The sequence below is a fragment of the Buteo buteo genome, chromosome 1 (genome assembly GCF_964188355.1).
Source record: "Buteo buteo chromosome 1, bButBut1.hap1.1, whole genome shotgun sequence".
Taxonomy (NCBI): Eukaryota; Metazoa; Chordata; class Aves; order Accipitriformes; family Accipitridae; genus Buteo; species Buteo buteo.
In genome coordinates, this window is record NC_134171.1 from 72300545 (window position 1) to 72326643 (window position 26099).

The 26099-nt window shown below is 45.2% G+C and overlaps 1 protein-coding gene across 4 annotated transcripts; it reads left to right on the forward strand.

The window, feature by feature from the left end:
- Nucleotides 1-1764: 1764 nt before the first annotated feature.
- On the forward strand, nt 1765-25323 carry SETD7 (SET domain containing 7, histone lysine methyltransferase). 4 transcript variants are annotated; one of them, XR_012651706.1, is made up of 9 exons: nt 1765-1866; nt 7161-7290; nt 12142-12343; nt 14443-14632; nt 16307-16388; nt 17526-17643; nt 17936-18093; nt 19073-21271; nt 21371-25323. XR_012651706.1 is itself a non-coding variant. In XM_075036167.1 (8 exons), the coding sequence occupies exons 1-8, from the start codon at nt 1827-1829 to the stop codon at nt 19251-19253; spliced, it is 1101 nt and encodes a 366-aa protein (XP_074892268.1). In that variant the 5' UTR covers nt 1765-1826; the 3' UTR covers nt 19254-25323. The 4 variants fall into 4 exon arrangements, 3 of the variants coding, with proteins under 3 accessions (XP_074892268.1, XP_074892282.1, XP_074892292.1); XM_075036167.1 differs by having other exon boundaries at nt 19073-25323; XM_075036181.1 differs by lacking the exons at nt 19073-21271; nt 21371-25323 and having other exon boundaries at nt 17526-17660; nt 17936-18072.
- The last annotated feature ends 776 nt before the right edge of the window (nt 25324-26099 follow it).

Sequence of the window (26099 nt, forward strand, 5' to 3'; positions counted from 1 at the left end):
GAGCACAGTAAACCTGCAGATCTGAGGAAAACAATGACTATGCCTTGTTCTCCTGCCTCAGTTTCCTTTTTGGTGGGTTAAGATCAGAATTGTTTTAAGTATATGGGCTTTAAACCACAAATCTTCCCTCCTAAACAGCAAAACTGACTGTCCTTTAGTTAAATTAACTACCTATGATACAGAAACCAGCCCTTCTGTTCTGCTCAAGCTTTCTGTACGTCTCAAATCCTCTCCAAAGCTCTCGAGATTAATATTTTATAAGTTCTCATGTCAATTAGGTCAAATACTAACCTCATTATTCTCCTGTTTAAAGATTTCCAAACGCTCTTTCTGCAGACATATTTAATTATTTGGTTTCTCTAAGCTGTAGCTGTCCTGTTTTCCTGGTATGATGTTGTCTGGGACTTCAGCAGCACTGCCTGGCAGCATGTGGCTGACTTGGCGTAGACTCACAGAGTCCTTCAGGTGGGAAGGGACCCTGGGATGTCTCTACTCCAACCTGCTACTCACAGCAGGGTCAGGTTTGAGGTCAGATCAGGCTGCTGAGGGCTTTAGCTGGTCAGTCTTTAAAGACCTCCAAGGATGGAGACTACACAACTGCACTGGGCAGCCTGCTACACTGCTCGGCTGTCCTCACAGGGAGCAAGTTTCTCCTTACATCATGTCTGGACCTCTCTTCTTTTCAGTAATGCCCGCTGCCTCTTGTCCTCCCACCACTGTGAAGAGCCTGTTTTCTGAGTAGCACTGCTGTAAGCGGTGGTGGGCTGCTGCTGGATCTCCCTGAAGCCATCTCCTCTCCAGGCTGAGAGGACAAGCCCTCTTCCCTCAGTCTCACCTCACAGAGCACACGCTCCAGCCCCAGGCTGTCTGGGTCATCTCCAGCAGGATGCAGGAGATACCTCCTGCACTCCCAAGACAGCCGGCTGGCAGACCTAGAACACTCTGACTTTCCTTTAAGGTGAATCCTGCGTGTTGTCAAGCTGTGGTGGAGAGCGAGGTCCCTGCAGTACACTGAGGCATGTGGTGATAGAGCACCGTCCTCACGTCCCCTGGGTAAGAGCTCACAAATCGCACCCACTGTTTGGGGTTGTCACCCATCTGTCCTGCAAAACTGACCTCCGAGAGCCTGTGTGTTTTGGCAGTTAAATCCCGCAACGTCAAGAGCAGCAGGTTAGGAGCGGCTCTTGGTGAGGGGAGGGAGAAGCGGTGTCATGGTGCTTGGTCAGGGTCCGTCAGGAGGCCTACTTTATGAGGTGAACTGCAGAAACGCCATGTGGAGCAGCAGCCCAAGGCTGCTAGCCCTCTACAAGACGGGAGTGCCCCGGGGGCCCAGCGCTGGACGGGTTGGGACTTCACTGCCGCCTGTGCCGCTTTGTGCCACGTTAGGAACGTTTTCTTCCCCAGAAATTCAATTCGCTTGAGCAGCCCCCGCCTCCCCGTCAGCCTGGCTCTCGCAGGAGTGTGTGTGTGTGTGTGGGGGGAATCCACTCTCCCCGCGGTGCCCGGCGCCGCTTCCACCGGAGACGACTGACTCTCCTCACTACCCTCCCCTCACCCGCCGCCATTTTGTGACAGGGCGGGCAGGAGGGGGGGGATGAGGGTCTGCGCCTTCAACCCCTCCACCCGCCTCGCGGCCGCCGCGCGCCTCGGCCACACCCACGCTCCGCCCCTCCCGCTCCGGCGAAGAGGGGGGGCGGGGCGACGGCACGGCTCCTCCCTCAGGGGCGGGAAGGGAGGGGAGGCGGGGCGGCGCGCGCGCGCCCGCCGGGGTTACCGCGGCTGCGCCCCGCCCGCCCGCCGCCGCCGCCGCCGCCGTCGCCGCCGCCATGGACAGCGACGAGGAGACGCTGGAGGAGACCGTGGAAGGTACCTGCCCCGGGCGGCGGGGAGAGCCGAGCGGGCCGCCGGTAGCGGCGGGCGCGGAGGGAAGGAGGGAGGGGAGAGGCGGGCGCCGGGCGGTGCCGCGCGTGGGGGGGGTTCGGTGGCCGGCGGCGGCCCGAGAGGGGCGCCCGGGGCCGGCGGCAGCGCATGACATCAGCGGGCTTATGCAACGGCCGCGCTGCCGGGCCGCCGCCGCCGCGCACGTGGCGGTGTGTGACCGGCGCCGGTGGGGGGCGGGGGGGGACACGGGACACGACACGACACCGCCGGAGGCTTCGGGGGAGCAGCGCCGCGTGGCGGGGCCGGGCCTGGCGCCGGTACCGGGCTGCCGCTTGGGTTGCGGCGGCGCTTGCACGGTGGGGCCGGGCGGGTTTGGCTGTGAGGGCAAGGCGGCAGCATCCCGGTGCTGCCGGCGTCCCTCGGCTGCCGGCCGCCGCTGAGCGCTCCCACCGGGGCGGTGCCGGCCCCGGCGTGAGGCTCCCGCCCCTGAGCCCGGTGGTGACGTTAACTCCGCTCTTAACGTGGGGGGGGGAGAAAAGGAAAAAAAATAAAAATTAAAAAAAAAAATAAATAAAAAATCGTGTTTGGCCGTGTCTCCCGCGCAGGCGGTGGCTCTCAGCCCGCACCTCCTGCGGCCGGTGCCCGTTGTGGGTTGCACGGCGGGCCGGTGCCTCTCCCGCCGCACGGTCCGGTCCGGTCCCGGGGCTGTGCTGCCCCTTCTCTTCCGAGCCGGGTACCGGCAACCGAGCGGGCTGCAGACGGTATGTACCCTCGGCAGCCGCGTCCTTTAGCTCGGTGTCGAGGCTTGCCAAAGAGGAACCCTTCCTCCCGGAGCTCAGCTGGCTCCTTCGGGGCTGGTGGGTGTTCTCAGGGTACAGCTGCCCTTGGTCAGGGGCTGGGGCAGCGAGGGGCCCGCGATCTCGGAGGCTGCGGTTACGTTAGCGCAGACGGAGAAGGGGAAAGAAAAATTGCAACCGGAGGAAGTTACCCATCGTGGACGTGGGCAGCAGAGCTGGCGTCGAGTCACCCCTGTGGGAGCGGGAAGGCCCGTCTGGTAAGCAATGAACACCCCCCTTTTGTGCTAAGAGTGGAGAACTAACCCTTTAAGAGTTTTTAAGAGAGAGGCACACGCCTCTGGAAGGCATTACTAATGGGAACGGCAGCTCGACGGCACGCTGTCATCCTGCGAGGCGCCTAGGAGCGCGGTACGGGTTTGCCTCGTGCGGCTCTTGAACCACGCGCGCCGGCTGCGGGTGAAAGCGCCTGCTCCCCAAAGGTTCCTCGCAGGGCGTTTCGTCCTGCCCGAGAGAGCAATCCTGGATTTTCAGCTGTTGGGATTAAGCACGCGACGTAAGGCGCTGCCCGTGACGAGGTGCCGGTAATTCTCATTGTTCGGCGGTGGGCTGTTTGTGTCTCGTGGCAGGAGGATTAGGCCTCGCGGCACGTTTCTCCGAAGGAGGCATCGAGCACGGCAGCTTAGTTTAACAACAGATGCGAGCTAAGCAGCTGCTGCTAGGATCTGGATTTATTGTCTAGGTATGTGGTAACAGAGCCAGAGAGAAGCTTTGTTGCGTCAAACACAGTTGTGAAGGGAGTGAGATTCTTCAGACGCAGGGTGCTATGGGTGAGGTGTGCCCTGTGCCCTAACAGATATACGTCTCCCTTCCCTTTCATCCCTGCTCCTCAAATCGAGGGATTACAGTTGGGTCTTGGGCAGAAGGTCACAGTTTTGATCCTCATATCGCAGGTAAAGCGTTCTGCCATATCGTGGATTTGCTTAGTGTTTCTGTGGGCTAAGGAAACGAGTTTTTAAAGCGTGTGTTATTCAGCAGTGTCGATGACAGCGTGTGTTTTTCTGAGTGATACAGAAGCAGGGTGCTGTTTGGGGGAGAGTAGTCTGGCTGGGTGGTTTTGCACATACCCAAAGGAAGTTAGAAGTATGACAGAAATCAGCACTCTTTTTTTTGGGGGGGGGTGGGGGGTGGTGGGGGTTGGTTTATTGGTGTTATTCCTAAAACATCCATCTGGCATCCTTGTGGCCAGAATCTTTTATTGGTGATGCACATTGTATGTCTTCTGTTAAATAATGGTAATACTGACAGTAAAGGGCTTTTATCTTTGGTTTGTATACATCAGTGTTTTTCGTAAGTGGCCCCATCGTGCTGCATTGTGAACTAGCCCCTATTAGTGTAATTTCTTTTTTTGAAAAGTTCATCTGAGCTTAAGGAGAGATCTTGAGGGACCCTTAAGGAAGTAACAAAAGTGAGGCTTTACAATAATTTGAAAATACGTTTAGACGTTTTGGGTTTGTTTTCACAAATGGAGGAGAGAGGCGAGAAAGGGAAGTAGAACGCTCTGCTTTGCTCCCACTGAAATAATGAGGATTTTTTTCCATTGACTTCATCTGGAACAGAATAGAGCCTAAGGCCTCAGCCATATAGCAGAAGTTGCATCTATGTAATCAAACTCAAAATCGCTTTTTTTCCCTATTGACTAAGAGAGACTGAATGTTGCTTGTTTTGTGGGGGATTTTTTTTTTTTTTTTTTTTTTTGCAATGGGGAAATATCTCTAGCATATTAGAAGAATTGGATTCTTTGTACTATGGCTGAGATTAAGTCTCTGTATAGAGGCCATCGGATCAAAGCTGACCATTTAAATCTCTGGGATAGTCTGTATCCTGCTGTGCAAAAGTCCTGACATGCGTGCTGTGTATATGCATGGCAGCTTTTGTGTTGGGCTTTGCATTCCAGCAAAATCTTGACAAAACTGAATAGTCACAGAGAACAAAGTTGCAAGTTTGTTTTTTTTTTGAATAATATATCAATACTGTCAGTGTGTGTGTGTATATATATATATATAGTATAATGTATCAATACTGTCAGTGTGTGTATATATATAGTATAATGTATCAATACTGTCAGTGTATATTTTTTTTTTTTTCATCCAAGTGTTTTATAAAAGTTTTGCTCCTACAGTGAGGGGAAAACTAGTACTGTATTGTTTAGGGTTTGTTAACTTACACCAGTATACCCTTCCCATATTGATAAAATGGAAACCTTTAATTTTTAATTAAATGTTGACATAGTTGTTTTGGTTCTAGAAGAGGTGTTCACATCAAAAGTTTCCCTGACCTTTTAGTTAAATTGACATAACTGCTAAACCTTTTCCCCTCTACAAAAAGAAGTGTCCTAAGTGAATGGGAGGAAGAAAAGCCTTTCTTCTGTTCGGAGAGAGCAACACACTGCCTTTTCTGTTTTAAGGGGTTCCTCTTCAAAGTTATTAAAAGGCTTTAGTGATGTAGCTCCCCACACACACCTTTTGCTCTCTCTTTTTACTGTTATTTCTCTCAGCTTGGACGGTAAGCAGTGTCTGATTGGTTTTACTAACTTTTCAAACTTTTAACTGTTTTCAATCTAGCTTGGACTGGGAACTTAATTTAAGAGCGCAGTGATGTTTTGTGAGCTGGGTGAACTGGAAGCAAGGTGGGTTGCTACCCCCGAGAGGGACAGGTCAGCTCCCAGCTCTGCCGTGGTGGTGGGATCTGGGGTCAGCCTGCCGAACCAGCAACAAAACAACGAAGGGAGGAATTTTCTGCCAACTTAGTGACTTGTGCTACTTGCAGAGGGTGCTAGGCAAGTGCCAGAGCAGGAGCAAGAGAAACTTTTGGGAGCACGTGTGGGAAGGGTGAAGGAAGGAATCTTGGCTCTTGGATGAGTTCAGGTATCTCACCATTATTTTCTTCTGTACGCCTTCTTTCTAGGTGCATTTCCGTACTCACTGCAACAAGTGCAGGAGATGGGTAATAAACCTGTACAGCCTTACTTCGTTACTTTGAGGAACATTCGCTTAGCTCTTTTTTTTTTCCTTCCTCTATCTTTGTCTTGCCTTTTTTTTTTTTTTTAAATGAAATTTTACTTTGAATAGACAAAAGTTTGGAAATATATCCTGACAAAGTATCCTGTGCTGTCTGGCATTCTTCTGCCAATCATTCTTGTATTAAAAGGCTAGGGCAGGTCATGCGCCTCATAGGAGAGGACTTCTTAACCAGGCGCTGCCCCACATCCTTACCATGCCCTGTCTGTGATGTCCCCGAGGGGCTGTGAAGCATCCCAAGGAAGCAGTAGCTTACGGCGATGCGAGAAGAACACGTGGCTGTGCGTGTGCCCTCTGGGTACCCTTGTCCTCGCAGAACCCTGTGGACCTGTTGCAATCGGGGCATGAATAGATGGACTTCTGAAGCCACATGGGTGGTTGGCTTTTCCCACTCCTGTCTTAACAGCTTGTTTTCTCTCTGAGCGTAGGACTCAAGGTTTGGTAATACTGAAGTGCCTTTTGCTGCCTGCGTCAGCCTGGGCTGTAATCACTCCCTGTCACATTGGAGATTGTTTCTGCCTTTCCATACGTGTGTTGAACCTTTTCAGTTTTGCGCAAATTTGGTCAGGGAAGAGCTTGACCCAAAGCCTGTAGAAGTGGATGTCTGAGTTGTCTCATCTCTAATAGGCTTTGTATGCCTCACCAAGAGACTCGGGATCAGAGGTCAGTTTTTATTTAGAAACGTGGAAGAATGTAAATATACACTAGCTTTTATTTGGACATGAGTTTTCATGCAAAATTTATATCTGATAAAATGTCACGATGGGAGCTCGTTACACCTGCGTCTGGTGTATCGCTGTGCTTAAAGCAGCCCTGCTGAGCTTGAGCATCTTCATTCTGCAGTTGGAGCAATGTCCTGCTAACACAGTGCTAAGGACTCCTAAGTTCTCACAGGTAAACTATGCAATTGTTTAAAACACTCCTTCCATTTTCTTTTGGCTTTGAAGAAGCAGATGGAGATGCAATAGGAGCCTTATTATGCTTTAACTTACCAGAGTTGGCCAGTTGTATTCTGTAAAATACAGACCCAAGCAGATGAAGATCCAAGTGTGTCGTCACTCTGCTTTCCCCATGTGCAACAGCTGTAATGGGGAAAACTGATATGGCTAGGAAAGGGATCGGGATGGGGGGATGTAGCGTGAACACGTGAGAAAGGCACTGGAGAGCTGCATTTAAAATATGAAATAGCAAGTTGACTGACATGTTGCAAGGGCATAGTATTATGGTGTGTTACACAAGTACAGACTTCAGTTGTACTGAATCTCTGATTGCTGTTCCTATCAAATGTTTTGGTGTGGATTACTGGGAGCTACTGCATTTCAAGCATCTACGTAATCAGAACAGGTTTGCAATTTTATATAATGTTTAATGTGTTCTTTTGCTCTTTGTCTGGATTTTATTTCAGGGCATCTAGATGACGATGGGTTGCCACATGGATTCTGTACAGTCACCTATTCATCAACAGACAGATTTGAGGGAAACTTTGTGCATGGAGAGAAAAATGGCCGCGGCAAGTTCTTCTTTTTTGATGGAAGGTAGATACTGACTCTTCAATTTTTCTTCTATATTCTGCCTCCCTGCTTGCAGTGATACAAAACTAATCTACATTGATTGTATGTTGCTGAGCTTCTGGATAAGCTTTCTCATTAAAAACTGTAGCTGGAAGGTTTTCTCTACTGCTGCTGTAGCCATACCTTTGGGGTCTTTGTGTGTAACGTGATGCCTAGAGTTGTTTCTTGGTGGGAAAATGCAGCGGTGTGAGCTCTTTTAGCACTGTAGAAGTTACGAACTAATTGGAGACCATAAGAACTGGGAGGTAGTCAGAGCTATTGGAAACCACGCTGACAACGACTTGGACTACAAAGTTCAAGTGCATAACTGCAGGTGGAATTCTTTGTTGGTCTTATAGGCCTATACAGAGACTGCAGCTGGACTGGGAGCTCCCTGTGCCAGACCTCACGCACAGACGTAGGACCTTGACAGACAGGCTTACCCTCTGCTTGGTCTTGAAAATTTAGTGGTTAAAGGGCTGAGTTAAATACAGGTTTTGTTCCCAAGTCTACCTAATCCTCTGCAAGTTGCTTGTGGCCCAATTTTATTTTCAGAAAAGCCCCTATAATTTCCCCTCTCTTCACTGGGAATTGAGACAGTGAAATTGGGCTAGTCTCTGCCTATGCATGTATTTTCTTCTCAGGTCTTCATTATGAACACCTTGTCCGTCTTCCCCCAACTGCAGCATTTCTCTCTGCAGTTGCTCAGAACTTCCTCCGAAGGAGCAGCAGATGTATAAAATGACACGATTCTTCATGGTTTTGCAGCTGTCGGTGGCACTATGAATAGCAGCCGTTAAACTGACAGTCATGCCGGGTCTACTCTCCTCCTGCTCAGCGAACTTCTGAGCAGGAGCGGAGGTATTGTGCTGTCTCAGTGAGTCAGCTCCTTGTCTGCACTTGCCTTTGCAATTGCTTCATTCTGGGGATCATGGGGTTTTTTTCATGAGAAAGATAATATATTTATTCAGTTATGCAGAAACTGATCAGGCCTCCAAGCTTGGATGAAGAAAAATCCCCACTGTTGTTGGTAATGGGCTTATTAAATCTTGTATGAGTAACTGAAAATCAGTACTGCCCAGCAGCTGACCTCTCTAAAATAGCCTTTTTTTTAAGTTGGCAGACAGCATCTCTGTGGACACATGTACATAACACTTCTGTGCTTGTTGATGATCTCAGCAGAGCAGTTGCTGATTGTAGTCAGAGAAACTGACCCACTATTTTGTTTGTAGGGTTGCTCCTCCAAGTAATCCAGGGTACAGGCAGTGCTCTGTGGGAAAACTCAGGCTGCTGCTGAGCCTCTTCTGTACCGCTTCAGTGTTGCCAACTCTTCTGGTTTTGGTTTGTTTTTTGGTTTTGTTTTTTTTTTAATTTTCATAACCCTTAAAAAATGGAGCAGTCGGCTGCTGTGTGACTTCAGGGTCTAGCAGAATGAAAATATACACAAATAGTCAGTAATGTGGTTTTGGAAAATGGAATATTTTTATAACCTGCCCTAAGTTTATTTTAATTGAGCTAAAGCAGCCTTACCAGAGCAGTGACTAGTTACTAAAGATACTGCAATTTACCTAGCTGCTCCCAGCTAGCAAGAGTAAGCTGCTCTCTGAAGTGGATCGTTCAGATGTCATGACGTGTTGCAGGAAGAATGACCTGGCATGAAACAGGATGTGCTGTTTCCATTAACTGTGCCATGGGCAAGGCTGAGTGTTTACAAAGAGAAATGAATCCCCCAAATTTCTCAGAACACCTCTCCCCTTACAGTATTGTGTGTAAGTTAGCCGACTTCAGCATTCCCGGATCTGTTTCCCTCACAGGCTGCTGGTAAAGGCTGACAGTTGAACTGCTGTAGGTCTGTTATTTGGGAATAGTTGAGTCCTGTAAGACGCTGGACTGGCAGCGATGTAGGCATTCTCATTTTTTGAGTGTTGGAAAACAGGGTTGGCTGCCTTGTTTGCCTCAGTGAAAACTTTTCACTTTATTGGAATAGCTGCCCCCTTCCCGTTAATTATTTAAGGGAGTGGAAACCTGGAATGAAATATCAGTTGTCTTTTCCTCCCCCTTCAAAAATGCAACAAAACCCAACATACTCTTTCGGAGAGAGAAGTTTCACCTCTGGCATACTCCCTGTTTTGCATCGTGTACTTGAGCTTTCATTGGTGCTAATGCTCACGGGAGTGCGCTTTACAAAACACTTTGCGCAATAACTGTGAGCAGGAGAGCTGTGTTTGGCACAGAGCTGGAGCTGCTGTTCTCCCTTAACTAGCAACGCTTGTAAACTGACATCTGCCAGAACACAGTAGAGAACGGTATTATTTTTAAGAATAAGTTTTCAGTGTTCCCATATAGAGGGAAAGGTGGGAGATCAGGGAGTGGGTGATGAATGGATCAGGGTCTATCAAGGTAACTTCATACTTGGAAGCATATTGCAGTAAGTATTCACCCTCCCAGCCCCCCAACTCTTATCACTGATTTATTTTTTAGGTAATGGGTATCCTAGATCCCTTCTAGGCCTGGTGGATAATGGGAAGACAGTACATCTGATAAATCTTGACTTTAGTAAAACTTTACATTATCACAAATATGATAATTTGAGAAGCAAACTGGAGAAATATAGGCTAGCTCAGAGTTTGTATTAACAATATTTTGTTTATGCAAGACACAGCTTATTTATTCCTCCTCACGCTGGTCAGGTCTCAGTTGCAAGTATCATGTCTGGCTGCAGACACCATACTTTGAGAGCTTAAAAAGAGAGAGGGAGAAGCGGGGAGCAGGGTGGAAATAACTCAAAACCTGTGAAAAGTATAGAAGTCTTAGAGAACCTGACTTTTTAGGCAAGGTTGAAAGACATGGAATTCTTTCTTTAGTGTTTTTCTTTTGATTTCTGTAGCTGATGTGAGAGTAGAAAGAGATGGATCTTTTGGACATTGTTTGGAGCTTAATACAGTGAAAGAAAACCTAAAGATTTGAGTTACAGTAAAAGAAAAGATATTTTTTCCAGTGCGTAATTTAGCAACTGTTAACTTCAACTAATACCATTAAAGGTGACAAGGTTTTTTGGTCTGTTTCATTAGATAAACTGGGGGTGGCAGCTGCTTTTAAAGAGCAGTCCTACATGTGGACTCTGTGTGTGTTGCCAGCTACAATGAAATTCAAATCTGGTGATCTGTGATAAACTAGAGGAGAAAGTGGTGTCATTTATAGTTGAGTAAGTGTACAGATTTCTGGTGGTTCCCTCATCTGCTCTGCTCCTTCCCTGTGCTGTGGTGCCGTAGCTGTCTGTACAGCTCTGTAGCAACCTGGATCAAGAAATTCATCCAACTGAAAAGTAAAACAGCTTTCCTGCCCCTTCCGGCTCTGCATCTGGTTTGCGTAGAGGCTTTTAATGTAGTGTATTTTCCCGTGGAAGCCTCAGCCAGCTTGCCAAAGCTATGTAAAAACAGAGAGTGAAGCTTTAGAAACCAGAAAGTCAATTCTGAGAAAACATTCCTTCCGGAACTCTTGAAAATCTGTTTTGTACAGTTTTGTAAAACATGTAGAGTTGTGTGCTCCTAGATGCTCTTTGGGCTTATACCTTAGACATCTGCATCAGAAAAAGAATTGCGCAGTGAAAAGTATGTGTACTGCAGCTGTCTGTTAGCTACGTATGCTGGCGTAAAAGCTAAACAGTTTGTATTTCCTTATGCTAGTTCTAACCTGAGAAAGAAATAACTGAGTAGATCTTCTTTTACGGTTATCCTTTAATTCTTTGTAGTTTCTCTCAGCAGCCTTTTTTTTAAAGAAAGGAAGCGAAGCAGATCGCAAGATGTTATTGCGTTCCTTTTAAAGGGTTTGCAAGACAAAACTGAAGTGTTTCTTTGTTCAAATCCAAGTGCAGCACTAGTTCTGTTTGACAGGCCATGTTCCATTTTAATAGAAATACATGAAAAATGACAGAGCTTTTAGCAAATTTGGTACAGATTGCTGCTAAGTGTATCGCTAGGGAGCTCATGCTGAACTGGTAGCAGGTTGCGATTTGTGCCCTGTCGTGGCTCACCCGTATGGCAGTTCAATTTCATCTCACCAGAGGGATGTCAGTAAAGGTCCAAACTGGTAGGAGGTAGAAAATCCTAACGTGGGAGTAGCCTACTTGAGCAATAATTTCTTCCTTGACCGTGAGCGTCCATTTGCTGCTGTATTTGCTATCCCAGCCTATAAAAAAAGCTCAGCAATGTAATTTAGGTGAATAATGCTGTGCCCATGCAGTGCACCCTGGTGAAAGGACAGTGTAAGTTGTTCTCTGCTTTTGGAGGTCCATAGCAAAAAGTTTGGTTTTTTCATCTTGGCTTTCCAGAGAAGTCAGGTTTACCTTCCTACTCCCCATTCCCTTGTGCCCCTCAAATTTGGTTGACACTAGCAAGTGCATCAGGGTTTCAGACATGGGGGATAGTGATGCCTGGAGGGGGACACGGAGGAGAGACGCTGGAAGCGATGTCCCAGCAAGTAAGCCCCGGCAGCTGCCACCGAGCCTTCCAGCAAACCTTTCAGTTTGCCCTGCAACAGCCTGGGCTCTTGGGGAGAGGCCACCAAGAAAATGAAGAAAAGCTGTGGTTGTTGCAGTGGTGGTATACGTTTTGAGGAGGGTTGTAGGGTACCCAGCAACAGCAAGCCAGGCATCAGCAGTTACCTCCTTCTAGGACCTGACTTTCTTGAAGGTTTTCCCTCAGCCCCTCTTACCAATAACATGTAGAATGGCGAGCAGAAGAGCAGGGTTGTGCTGTGCCTCTTGCCAAGGCTTTGGGCTCACCCCTTAGAGAGGTGAATAGTCTTCCACTGCTGTTTTCTTTCTCTCTTTACCAGCACCCTGGAAGGGTACTATGTTGATGATGCCCTGCAAGGCCAGGGAATCTACACTTACGAGGATGGAGTGGTCCTTCATGGCACGTATGTGGATGGAGAGCTGAATGGACCAGCCCAGGAGTATGACAGTGATGGGCGGCTGATATTCAAAGGCCAGTATAAAGACAACATTCGACATGGAGTTTGTTGGATTTATTACCCGGTAAGCTCAACCACCTGCTGTCTCCATTGCAGAATAGTACCATTACGTAGCTTTCTTTTTTCCCCAGCTGAAACAAATATCCACCATGACCCAGTTATCCAGAAATCAACACACAAAAATCTGGGTGGAAAGTCTGTGCATTCCAGTTTTGGATAATCCAGCATACAGTTAAACCTTTTCAGTGTTGAACGTTTGCCCAGTAGGCAGGATTCAGCAAGGCTGCGAAATGCCGCCGCTGTTTTCATCTTCCGCGGAACCCAGCCCCTTGGAAGTACGTTTATGTGTATCTCCTTGGGAAGGCTGGGCTGGTGATTTTGCCACTCTGTAGTCTGACTGCAGGTGAGGAGCATGGGAGCCGTGCAAGCTGTTGAAACCTGCTGCTTTTATTTAACTAGGAGGGGAGACTTCACCCATTTCTGCAGGGTATGTTGTGAAGCCTGGCTTCACCTGACAAATCAGATGTAACTGGTATGACAGCTGTGCCTCTGACTGGAGTGCGGACAAGTGCTTTGCTCATTAAGCAGGCTAGGATTTTATCTTTCTGATTCTTGGTAAACACTCAGATATTCCTCTGGAAATCTCTGGAGAAATTTTTGATGTGCTTTTATAACCGTGCTAGTTAGGCCAATAATGGTTGTACTGGTTTCTAGGTTGGTTTTTTTTTTTAACGTAAATGTTTAAAATTTTAATTCCTATTCAGCCTTACACAGCACTCCAGAGTTGAACCTTTCAACCTGGAGTTGAAACCTTTACCTTGTGCTGAGGAGGGGGAAACATCTGTATGTAATTAAGCTGCTGGTCAAAACCCAATCTATTTCTGTGCTACATATTGCACATACTTCAGTTGCAGATTCATTTCAAATGCTCACCATTGGCTGTTCAATTTATTTACCGGTTTTCACTATTGCCATTAAGCATGTGTTAGAATCAACAAATGCTTGGTGTATGCTGCCAAACAAGTAGCAGCTTTTCAGTACTAGTGTATAAAATACACACAGCTGACCCTCCAGGTGATATGTCTCCTGTTTCATCTTCCAGCTGACAAAGTGTTGCTGTACCTTCTGGAAATGTGGATGTTTAGAGGTTGTTTATCATCTTGCCAGCCTAAAGGATGCAAGGTGTTTCAAAAAAACCTTTGCTGTGGAAGCAATTGTTAATGCATGGTTCTCTGCATGATGTTATGTGCAAAAATTTGTACCCAAACTTAAGGGTCACTGTTCCTTACTACGATATGTTTGAAGCTCTTTCATCCTTGGAGTTGAACAAAATGGTGCCGCTCTGAAATAGAGTCTATGTGCAGCAATCTTGATCTAAATCAGTCTGTTTCCACATCACACCTGCTGTTTTTGCTCCAGGGCCTTATTTGAAAATGTTTCCTTATCCTTTTTGAAATAAACACCTGAAGTCATTAGACCTGTGCTAATCTATGCATCTCATTCTGCAATTCTGTAAATAGACCTAACCGGAGTTGCAGGCAAATCACAGATGGCAAAGCCCAGGGCTAAAATGTGTAAACCTTAGAGAGGAAGAGTGTTGCTGCTGATGGCTTTCAGCAAACAGTTGTTCTCATCGAGTACCACCTGACATTGTGGGGGGATGCTGGGACAGAGAAACTCTCCGGTCATCCAGCAAGTCTTTTCCTTTTTTTTAAATAGGCTCAATTCTTTTGATGTACCATGAATTAGCAGTGAGCAAGACAGCGTTTTAATTTTTTCTTTCCTCCAGCACAGTATCATACTAAGAAAACTCAGACAAAGTTTGTATGTTGCTTTGGGCCTTGGTTTGCAGACTGTTCACATAAAAAAATCGCCAATTGAAACTCAGTATTTGTGTCACGTGGAAGGAAAGACTTTGGTTTTGCCTGTTTCAAGCAACACAGAAAACCCCATTCATTTCTTGTCAGTTTTATCCTGACTGAAATGACTTCAGCCAGCTGCTTCATGTGTCTGTTTCTCACTCACATTTTCATGGTCTTGCATCTGAACTTAACCGTAGCTTAGATTACTACTTCAAAAAGTTGGGAAAAACCTTTTTCATTTACTGAACACAGTAAAGTATAACTAAATGCGCTGCCTTTTCTTTCTTGCCCGTGCTTTCAGGATGGAGGCAGCCTCGTGGGAGAAGTGAACGAAGAAGGGGAGATGACTGGAGAGAAAATAGCCTATGTGTACCCTGATGGAAAGACTGCGTATTCTGGAAGGTTCATAGATGGAGAAATGATAGAAGCAAAACTGGCAACTCTGACATCTGTAGAGGATGGGAAACCTCAGTTTGAAGTAGTACCAGGCAGTAAGTTCAGCTAACACAGGAATTTGTATTCTCGCTACCAGCTCTTCGCTGCCAACAGCTTGGTTACTATAATGTTCCCTATTAGAGACTCTAAAGGCTGGCTGCGATGAGATAATAAGTCTACTAGTGAGAAGCCCCTTTTCTAAATTATAAAGTTGGGCAGAAAGGCACGTGGAGCCATCCCTTTGGGACAAAAGGGGAAATGACCCATGCGGTGGTGCTGCTGAATCGCGTTTCGTAACCGTAACCCTGCGTGCTGCTGGGCGCAGCCCTGCTCCTGGCACAGCAGCGTTGCCATCTGTGCCGGCGTGAAAACCTGCTTAACCGTGCTAATGCTGGCACAAGTCACAGGCTTTGTTTTGTTAGTGAAATAGCTAAAAGTGGAGAGGGAGGCCGTGGTTTGGTTGTAGCTCTGCCAGTTGGGTTTGTGCAAGCGAACGTTAGCGCTGTGAATGTTCCGGCATCGGTGTGACGGGGCTGAAAGGGTGCAGGGGCTGGAATTAGTGAACTAGATTCAGTCGTTGTGTAACAGTCCGATTCACCAGCACCCTTCAGTCTCTCTAGTCCTGCTGATAGAAAGTGGCTGTGAAATGGTTGGGGTGAGGGTGCTGCCCTTGACCCACGTAGCCAGTGCTCCTTCTCCGGGGCAGGGGTGCCTTGGGCCTGTAGTTCTGGGGTAGTTTTGTTGCTCGGAGGTGTACGTGATGTTTTGGAGGTGAGTGGGTTAAGCTGAGGGCAGGGCCATGAGTAATAATAAACAGTGACTATGCTAACGCATTTACTGTTTTGCCAGCAAAGATTGTCTCACTTGATATGAAATAAGAACATAAAACTCAGTGGAAAGGCGTTGAGAAGCAAACACATGTGACTTTATTTTTTAAATCTCTCGGTTGTGATAGCAAATCAAAATGTAACTTAAAAGATAGCTTCTGAGAGGGTACAGTTGTGCTTTGTAAACAGGATTGAATTATACTCCGGAGGAAGCTGCCTTCAGCCAGAACAGACCTTGGACACCAGGGACAACGGGCCTTTATCAAACTTTGTAATATTGTGGTTTGGGGTTTTTTCCCATCTTGCTTCCACCTGCATCTTCACCTGTGTCCCAGATGGTCCTCTGGCAGTTGATTGTAGAGGGATGTAAGGATATAATTAGAGCTGTATCACTGAGTTGCTTATTAATGGCAGGAAATAAATGACTGTAGCAAGTGTACTTTGTGATTACTGAACACTGTCTTCTGGCTGAAGTCTCTTCAGGATTTGGACTAGAAAACATTTCATGCTTGAAATAGTCCAAGTTTTTTTATAATTAAAGTGTTATTGAATATATAATTTTAAATTTTGCTTTACTTTTTAATTAGAGACTCTGGGAGGGTCAGTTTTGAAAGACTGTTCCAGTCCTTCTTTAAAAGTTGGTAGTTTGAATAACATATATATCACCTTTTTGTGATAATACTGCTACTCTAGTATGTTGAGCAGAAAAATTAATCAAGAAACAGTATCTCACTGAAGACTTCTTACAGGTGCGGTTCTGTGTAATACCTTTTTTTGGAAGCATAACATTTATTTCTTGCAGTCATTAAAATCTAATTTTTGAATGTCTTGATTAAGTTAAGGGTTGCATGCTTTCAGTACTGCCGGTTAGTTTATTTCCTTTGTTGATTTCTGTTTTTTTAGGCCCAGTATACAGTTTTGACAAATCTACTTCATCCTGCATTTCTACAAATGCACTTCTTCCTGATCCTTACGAGTCAGAGAGGTAGGCTTTTTTTCTGCTCCCCCCTTTCAGTATTGTCCATATATCTTTGCTGTTACATCTTTAGGACCTAATTTTGCAAACCTTTTCTCATGTAAAATTAGAAAAAGTGTGTAAGGGTTTGTGAAATGGAACCTGTTACTGCACATCAGTCAGCATTTGACTTGTGCGAATCAGAAAGAAATTCAATCAATAAAGTTGCACTCTAGTGGATAGAACACAGCAATACTTTTTCAGAGATTAAACTAGGATGATTTCTTAGCATTTCAAAGACATTCAGTCAAGTCCTGGACTCCAGTAATAGCCCACATCTACAACATTCTGACCAAAAAAGTACCCTGTTCCCTATTTTCTAGATGTGTGACTAGTTTCAGGTTGCAGTGTGCTGCATTTGATGTGTCTCGCTGGATGGCATGCGCTCTACAAAATTTTCTCCCCTCCCTACAGATGTAGCAAAGTGACAAGAGTAAATCATCAAGCTAGAGGAAAGTGAGATACTGTTTGTGACAAGCCTGTAATGTCAAAACATGTTCCTCAAGCAATTGTCTTACCATAGTCAGTCAGTGATACCTCTTCCATGGCTATGCTGCAATTACACTTTTTACCCAGAATTTTAAGAGGCCTTGCTCTGTAGATATCTTGGTTGTAGTCCTTTTCTGATACTTTGAAATATCTAAATGAGTGATTAGTAAAATGCTGGCATTAATTTGCATCAAGTGCTTGAAGATCTAGGGCTTCACCTTAAACTCTTGCCCAGTGGGGTAATAATCTGTGCATGTACACATCAGCAATCTCAGCTTAGTGGGGACCTCTGGGATTCTGGTATGTTACTGAGGGTGTTTCAGAGTTGAAGCCATCATTGTGGAGTAATAGTAGATTGGCACTTTAAAAAATAAATTAAAATCAAACTGATAGATAAAGTCAGCCCCCACTTCCCACCAAATCTTCATTTTGCCAAAATAGAGGGAACGTGTGGAAGAGAGGAAGGAGAAGGAGCTGCAATTGGAGGTTTTGAATTATTATTATTAGTTTTATTATTATACTGAAGTATTAGTCTTTATGCCAGTAGTGTTGTGATAATAATTCTTGAAAATGAAAACTGCAGCCAATCGCTAATCCCATGCCCTTTTCCCCTTGTAGGGTGTATGTTGATGTCTCTCTCATTTCCAGTGCTGGAGAAGGGTTATTTTCGAAAATAGCAGCAGAAGCCAGTACGGTTATGTCCTTTTACAACGGAGTGCGAATTACACACCAGGAGGTAAAGGAGAGAAAAAAGTCAGTCTGAATTTTCATTGCTCCTTCTGAAATCTTCTTATAAGTAGGATTTTACACCCACGCCCTCCCCACCCTTAGGATTTAATATGATGGAGTTTAATTGAAATAAAGTGCATGTTCACCTAGTTATATATAAAAAAAAGTGGTGGTTGGTTGTTTTTTTAAATGACGTACAGGAAAAGCTTTAGTTGCATATATTTGAATGTTTGCTTTCAAACTGCTGGCAAAGTTGACCCCTACACACACACACACTGGATTTTTGCCTTGCAAACTAGGTAGACGGCAGAGACTGGGCCCTCAATGGAAATACAATATCCCTGGATGATGAAACAGTCATAGACGTGCCAGAGCCCTACAACCATGCCGCCAAGTATTGTGCCTCGCTGGGGCATAAGGCTAACCATTCTTTCACTCCCAACTGCATCTATGACCCGTAAGTAGAGTCCCGTGTTTCGGGGTGGAAGCTGCAGCCCGGCAGTCTGGGCTCGCAGGGTGTTTCTGGGCAGCCAAATGAGGAGCAGCTGATGGGGCTGGGAGTAACAGGTCCAGGCACTGACCTGGAGTTCCAGCTCACCTGGGCAGAGTTGGAAACCGGCTGGCATTGCGGTTGCTTGATGTCTCTTGCAATTTACACCTTGGAGTATCTTGAAGTTTGCAACTGTCTTAATTTTGTTACGAACTTTAGGAGCTGCCTCTTGATTCTAAAATGCATAAGCGTCTCTAAATCCTAGCTTGGCTAGCACTGCACCGTATTTGCTGAACTACCTGACCAGCACTATCGATGCGCTGTCATTTCTGAAACTCGTAAACCAAGCATCTTGCTGGTCTGCAGTTGGTGCAGAGCACTAGGAAACTTCTGATGTATACATATGTCCAAGGGTATAAATATTTTCATACCAATGTGTATCTCCACAGGTCTGTCCATTTAGGTATGTAGAAAATAGTTTTCCTTCATTAAATAAGCCAGTTCCCTTTACTGTGGAACCCTGGGAGAAGAGGTACAGAAGTATGTTATGACTGTTCGGTAGGTAACCTGTACTAAGGAAATGAAGATGAGCAATTTTCTGTGCTCTCCAGTCTGTCATAATCTATACTGTTCTCCTGTCATGCAGCTGTTTACCTCTGCAAGCCCAAGGCATGTGGCAGTGATTATTTATTACAAACAAGCAATGTTGCAGGACAGTTGGAAAACTTCAAATAATAGAGCTACACAAAGCTGCTTTAATGTATTGATATTTTTGCCCTTATTACTTAAAGTCTTTATAAGGTTGACTCGGAGCAATCTAGTCATCTGATGTCAGATTATGTGATATTACTCTGAACCGTGAATGACTTCCGAAACTGTAAAAGGGGCTAACAGAGTCTGTGAATTGACGGCTAAGCCTAGCAAAGGTGTTTTATTCTTTGTCTAGGTTTGTTCATCCTCGTTTTGGGCCTATCAAGTGTATCCGTACCATCAGGGCTGTGGAGAAGGATGAAGAGTTAACAGTGGCTTACGGATACGATCACAACCCCGTTGGGCAAAACGGGCCAGAAGCACCGGAGTGGTACCAGCTGGAACTGAAAGCTTTCCAGGCTGCCCAGCAAAAGTGAAATGGGAGCTCCTTCTCCGTTCAGCAAACTGAAATAGAAACTTGGATCTATGCACTACCTTTATACTGAAAACTGGACAACCAGGGATTGTTCATGCTGTTGCATCATAACTTTGCATTCTGTGTTAAGAGATAAGTTTCTTGCATACTAACTAGGTTTGACTGTGTTACTCATAGCAGATTTAAAATTAGCTATTGTTGCACCAGTCTTATCTGGAGAAATTATTTAATATTCTATACGAGACGTGATATTCTTTGGTAGCTTCTGCTTTTGCACCATATGCAAAGATGCCAAAAGACTAGACAGAAAACTAAAATGGGTATATCGTTCACTTTTAGTCGGCAGACTTAGTGTTGCTCTCTATCTGCCTAGGCATTATTGTGCAACTGCATTTTGCATATATGCCACTTGTGATGATAACAGTAATATTTTGATATTCTCTAATAGTAGCATAATTTTGCCTTTTTAAACCTTTGATCTGAATCTTGCAATAGAGCAGTTTATTTATTAGCATATAGGAGGCTGGGTTTTAACTCCCCTTTCCTCTTGTCTGAACGTTGTTCTTTCTACAAATCCTCTTTTGCAGGAGAAAATCCTTTCTAACTAGTGGAAAGGCTTGTGTGTGTATGTGAGAGTGCTGTGTGTTGGTCTCTGTGGCTCTCTAAATAGTATAGCAACATGTCCAAACCTAATATTTATCTAGCCTTTATGGCTGGCTTATTTTATTTAATTTATGATTATGACACGCAAATGAAGCCGTTCTTTGCATGAAGATTTTCTGAAAGGAGAAAACGGATTCACTTTTTGAAGGACTTACAGAAGTACATGTTGTTGAAGGCAAGCACTTTACTTGCATTAGTGTTCGTGAGCTGGTTTGTGTATTTCACCTGTTAAAGCGGCCAGTTCTCAAGGCAAAAGTTCTAGCAATGAGATGCTTGCATCTCACGTGAATTCTCTTAAAGGAGGTGTATGTATTTGAGGGCAGGCTGTAGTACTTGGTTAAGGAGAGCTGTATCTTTTGTATGTGTTCAGTTGACAAAGAATATAGCCTTGTAGTCGTCTTTTAGTAGTACTGGTTTAAGACAATAAATTAATATAGTATGAGATATCAAAATAAGAATTAAAAAAAAAAAAGATACGAAAAGATTGTTTTTGAAAGACAAACAATGAATGTAAAAACATCTCTCACTGCTCATATTTAGAAACAACAGTCAATCCATAGCTTTGTTGCAGCCAACAGTGGGGGCTTGTGAATATACATCTGCAGGGCTGTGTTCTGGGGTTTTTCAGGGGTAGGGAAATTGTTGTGCATTTTTTTTCAGATACTGTACTGGTCTTGCCTAATGCTGTATAAGAGAGAAATCACGTATCATCTCGGTCTGGATACTGGAGCCCTTCTGGGACTCTGAAGCTCTCTTTTGGGTTTAGCAGCTTAGGGAAAAACTCAAATGGATTTACAACACTTTCTTTAAATGTTTGTAGCTTAGAAAAGTTTGTATATATGTAACATAAATGATTTGGAAATCAGACCTACCTTTCTATTGCAACACATTTTGGTTGGTTGCTTGAACAGTTGGAGGTGTCTGGCTTTCTGCAGAGCTGGACACGGAGAGTATGTTGGGTTGGTACCTGCAAGTGGAAGGATGAGGTTGCTGTTTTGTGCAGTCTGAGAACCCTTGCTTTGGTACCTGTACAAAGTTAGGAATTATTAATAAGAACCTCTGTAACGTGGGGCTCTGTTTAGTCCCTGTGACTGGTCACAAACCTTTTTCCAGCACCTCACCATTTAAGCTCGCACAAAAGCTACTCTGTGCATGTGCTGGGCGGGGGACAAGCAGGCTCAGGGCTTTTTTCGACACTTTTCCAGCGGTGATCTGAATGTGAGCTTTGACATCACCCATCTCCTCACGCTGGAGACTTCAGGCCACGGCTCCGCTTCTCATCCAAGGCAGGTGGCTGGCAGAGGTGACAGCTCAGGGACTCGGCTGAGTATGCAGAGACAGAACTGAGCCTCGCAGGTGAGGGAGAGTCGTCAAAGGCTGATTGGCAGCACAGCTTCAGCAAATGAACCTCAAAAAGAAATATGCATGTCTTGATCTTTCCCTCCCTGCCCACAGGTCGTTGTTTTAGATCATTGCTGTTTCAGCCATTTGCAGAAAAGCGTGCCTCTCCGGTAGGAAGCTGTTGTGTGCATCCTGTGGATTATCCTGCCAGGACCACGAAGTCTGCAAACTTGAGGCTTGTGTTTAAGAGCAGGGAAGTGGAGAGGGAAGATACGTGACTGAACCCTGCTGTGAGTGGATGGTAGCTCCTTCCACAGTCTTGATAATCTGCTTTGGACTGCTGGCCTCTTCGTGCCTGCTAGAGAACCGTGCTTAAAATGTTCTGATCTCTAGAGCTCCTTTGGCTTCATTCCTGATCGGTCTCCGATCCTTCTGCTATCTCCTCTTTGTGTGGAGTCGCTTATGTTTTAATAGATTTGTCAGTCTTCATATTGCCTGATTTTTGAGATAAATACAAGATAGGTGCTCTTTGCACATCAGGTTTGAAGGTTGCATTCTAAAATGGGGAAATTCTAGGAAAAAAAAAAGGCACTGAGGTATCCTCTGTGTGTTCTCAAAAGCCATTAATTTGGTGACAGTCAAGTGGATTCTCTTGCTCTTGCGTATGCTTGTAGCCTGGTAGTATGCCACAGCTGTGGCTATTGTCTCTGTTAGCTCTACTGTCCTTTTTCTCTCTGCTCTGTTAAAATCTGTTGGTCCTCCTATAGATCCCTTCTTCAGTGACCAACCTTCTATAAAAGTCGTGATTATAAAGCTGCTTCGGCTTGATTCAGGACCAAGCCTTTTAATTCTTTGTTTTCTTTTTCTTTGTGGTCTGTTCGAGTGGAGATGGTTGGGGTGGTTTTTACCACTGGGTAGCGAAAGGGCTCAGGGCTCCGTGTGTCCTTCAGAGGTTTTTTGAGAGGTGTGCGTTGGCAACCACAGGTTCAAACACAAGTTAGTTACATAACTCCAAATAATGCCTTAACTTGGTCAACGTATTGCAGCTCAGCTTCTGGGGCTCACTAGACAGCGAGACCAGCTCAGTAAAACTATTTATCGGTAGTAACGCGAGACCCACACCAAAACATGGTTTTGAGTTGGAGCAGAGGAAGCAGTCATTTTGCAAAGCAATCCATTTGAGCCTGTTGAAAGCAGCTGGCTGTTGGTGAATATGCAATAAGAAGCTCCACGTCTCAGAGTCTGGCCAAAGACCTGTCCTGTCGGCACAGAAACAGCCTGTCAGCTGAGCCTGGGTGAGCGGCCGGCTCTCGGAGTACCCGTTGTGACTAAAGAATGGCATAAGAGAACCTGGAATTGCTGCTTTTTCCAGGTGCGGCTCAGTTCCCAACGTCTGCCTTTGGTCTGCAGTGCTGCACGTGGCTCCTAGATGGGAGGGTTGTTACCTGAGCTCCTTTATGAGAAGGAGCCTGTATCAGCCTGTACTAAAGGCTGCTGATTGTCTCTCTTTAAAAAAAAAAACAAAAACAAAAAAACAAAAAAAAAAAAAAACAAAAAACCAAACCACAAAATCTTAAATGGATCTTCCTGCTACGGCAGCACTGTTTTTTGTCACCAAGAATACAGAAGCTTAGTTTTCTGGAGGACTGGCTGATCTTGGAGACATGAGAGCATGAGAAGTTACAGCTGAGAGCTCCCTGCTGCTGGGTCACTCCTCTGGATAAGAGGGAAAAGGGCTTAGGCCTAGAAGGGGTGTCTCAAGTTGAGTCTCGTGCTATAATTTTACTTTTTGGGATCTACTAAAATACCTGGTTTTTCCTTCACAAATCCGAAAAGGCTTTTTTTCTTTTTTTTCTTTTTGGTATTAATTAAGAAAAACCTTAACCTACATAAATACATATAAGCCTTAACTGTTGAAAAAGTCAAAGGAAATACATGGATAAGGCTCTTCAGCGATCAGAGGGAGAGCTGTGATAGCTTTTTGACTTTTTCCACAGTTGCAACAATACCTGCTAGGATGGCCCGTGCTTTTGCCCAGATGCAGCAGCTCCTGGGCGACTCGTGCAGGTTTCGAGACCTTTGGGAGGCCGGTTGCTCGGCCTTGGGAGGCTGCGTGTTTCGGGAGCCGCCAGGTGGTCTTTCTAGTTCAGCCTTTTCAGATGCGGAGCTTTCGGTGTTGCACGCAGGTGGCAGTGGCGGTGGTTTCTTTCCCGGGGCCGTTGTAGTACTTTGCTGGTGTGGAAGCGAGAGTGCCATCAGGGATTTCTCACCCTCTGCCAGGCACTGGAGGAGCAGAGTAGCCAACGTATCCCATCTGGTCCGAGAAACTGAGAAGCGGTGGAAATTGCCGCTTTTCTCTTCCCAGTTGGCTGCCCTTGTCCTTCAGTCGAAACCGGTGCTCGCCGCTTGGTGAACTGTGCAGTGTCACTTCTGTCCCAGAGACCTCTCTGATTTCTATCCTTTCACTCGATTTAATAGTCGTTTTGGAAAATGCTGCCGTTGCGATGAGGTAACGAGTTGTACAGAGCTGGTTATCTGCTGCTTTGTTTTCCTCTGGCACAGCAGAATTGCTGGAGCTGTGGGTGCCTGAGGAATTCACCTCCAAGCACTTAAAAAAAAAAAAAAACCCAATTGCTTTGAAAACAATGTTGCTGAAGTGTCTCCTTATATGCTGGGGTGCTGCATTAGACGCCTCTTCCTCACACTGCACTGTCGTATGCTGAGAGCATTTGGGGGAGGAACGCAGGCGTGGGAGCAACTTTACCTGTGGGTGTAAGTGGGCTTCACGCTCACCTGCGCCCCGGGGAGAACTTGTTCCTTTTGCTTTGTGTACTGGAAACATGAGAACTATATTTTTGGACAAAGCATTTCTAAGCAGTCTTATAAGGGATTATTTTTTTTAAAAAAAAAAAAAGGTGCAAGATTGAGTGCATGTTTACTTGCCCCAGATCAAAGGTTTTGAACACTAAGGTCACTATCTGTTGAATGGACCCTCCTCTTAGCCCTCTTCTGTCTTCAGGCAATTGAAGCTCCTGCCCTCTTTCCCTACAAGTTTTACTGTAACTACTTTTTTTTTTTTTTCCAGGAGAAATATATATACAAAAATTCTAAGCAATTAAATGTTCAAGCCATAAAATCATGAGTGTGGGAAGACCCTCTTCACAAGTTTTAACATATTTGTATGTAAAATGATGTTTGTATGAAATATTTTCATGGTAGAATGAATATTAAAAAAAAAAAAGTTCCAGTAAGATCTAAACCAAATTTAAAAGGATGTCTTTTTGTAAGATGCGAGTGTTACCAATTACCAATAAGTAGATACTTTTTTTTTTTTTAAAGGGGAGATGCAACAAATGATCTTTACAATTACAAATGGTCATTTCTGCTATTTGGGAGAGTATTTATGCAGCGTTACACATGGCTGTCATAAATAATTGCAATAGCAAGGCCAGTCACCTCTTCAGGACATACCTCTCAGCTTGTCCCTCTGTGATACTGTACAAACGGTCCCATCGTTCCTTTCTGCAGATTTCCTCCTAGAAAACTTTTCCTACTGTAACTGTACTGAATTTAACTCTTGAGCTAAGATCCGGACTAAAATTGTGTATTACTTACAGTTTCTGCTGGGCCTTCTGCTATTTTAATACTCTTTAGCCCATAATTACTGGGTGTCTCTGTTCTGAAGAACTAAGTGCTAAAGAATAATCCTTGGGGTAAGCTTATACGTGTGTTAACAGTTAACCCCGGAGTATTTAACTTGTATACAGTACTTGATAGGTGTTTTATGACATTTGTACTCGAACTATGAGCCTTACTGAACATCTGTAGGTTTATTCATGACTTTTAAAAAATGGATAACTCTAAGAAAGATGTTTACATGAATGATGATTGCCCTTCCTTTGACGTTATGAATGAGGTTTTTATAGTGTGTTTGGGTGTATGTGCAAGGAAGTAAGAAAAATGTTTCTGGGGAAAAATAGACTTGACAAACATTTGTAATAAGTGAATTTTAAAGATTGCTTTAATTGCGCTATGAAGGCAATGCAGATATTAAAATATTCAAAGAACTGTCGTCTCTCCTTGTTATTTGTGTGTCACTGTTTTGGGCATACTGTCATCTCTCCCCCTTGCTTGTGTACTGTGTGGTTGCTTTGCAGCTGCGGTTATTGCTGATGCATGGGAGCAGAGTTTGTAGCACAGTTAACACGCTTCTAGGCCGTATTATATTAATAGTGAACGAACAGCAGAATGCTCCCAACGCCGCTGCCTTGTGGTTTTTTTCTGGCACCTCTGCTGCTTTTGTTACTCGCTTCTCTCTTCTCAGTACACATAACCTGGGCTTTAGCAGTGTTGTGGTATGGAAGAACATCCTGCCTGCGTGTGTATGCCCAAGTGTCTTTAATAGTTGTATTTTAAAACACATGAACATGCACTGGTGTATTTTTCTCTTGCCATTGCTGACTCTGGGGCAGTAGGAAGGCATGGCAGCAAGGAGCAGCGGTGCCTTCCAGGCTGGTAACCTACTCCTCTGTCCCCTAATTAATTAGCTGTAGGCATCCTGGTGGGTGGGTGGTGAGGAAAGGAGTAGGGGCATTGCTTTGGTGCCTGCCCTGCCCTCCTCCGTGATCTCTGCAATTGCTGTGGTGGCTCACTGCCTCTTGCACCCGAGTGTAGGTGGAGAAGGGGCTTGTTTGGCCTTGCCCACTGAACCTTCACAGGCCCTAAAGCTCAAAAGGGTGAGTGCTTGCTATGTATTGGCATTCTCTCCAAATCGAGCGGTGTGGAAGGTGACCCTCGGGTTGTGGATGCTGCGGTGGGCGCCTGGCTTCACCCAGCCTGGCTG

Coding starts and splice junctions, on each gene's coding strand:
- SETD7 (XM_075036167.1), top strand. CDS start 1,827: ATGGACAGCGACGAGGAGACGCTGGAGGAGACCGTGGAAG. Junction 1,867..7,160: donor GCTGGAGGAGACCGTGGAAG/GTACCTGCCCCG, acceptor ATTTTATTTCAG/GGCATCTAGATGACGATGGG. Junction 7,291..12,141: donor TTCTTCTTTTTTGATGGAAG/GTAGATACTGAC, acceptor TCTCTTTACCAG/CACCCTGGAAGGGTACTATG.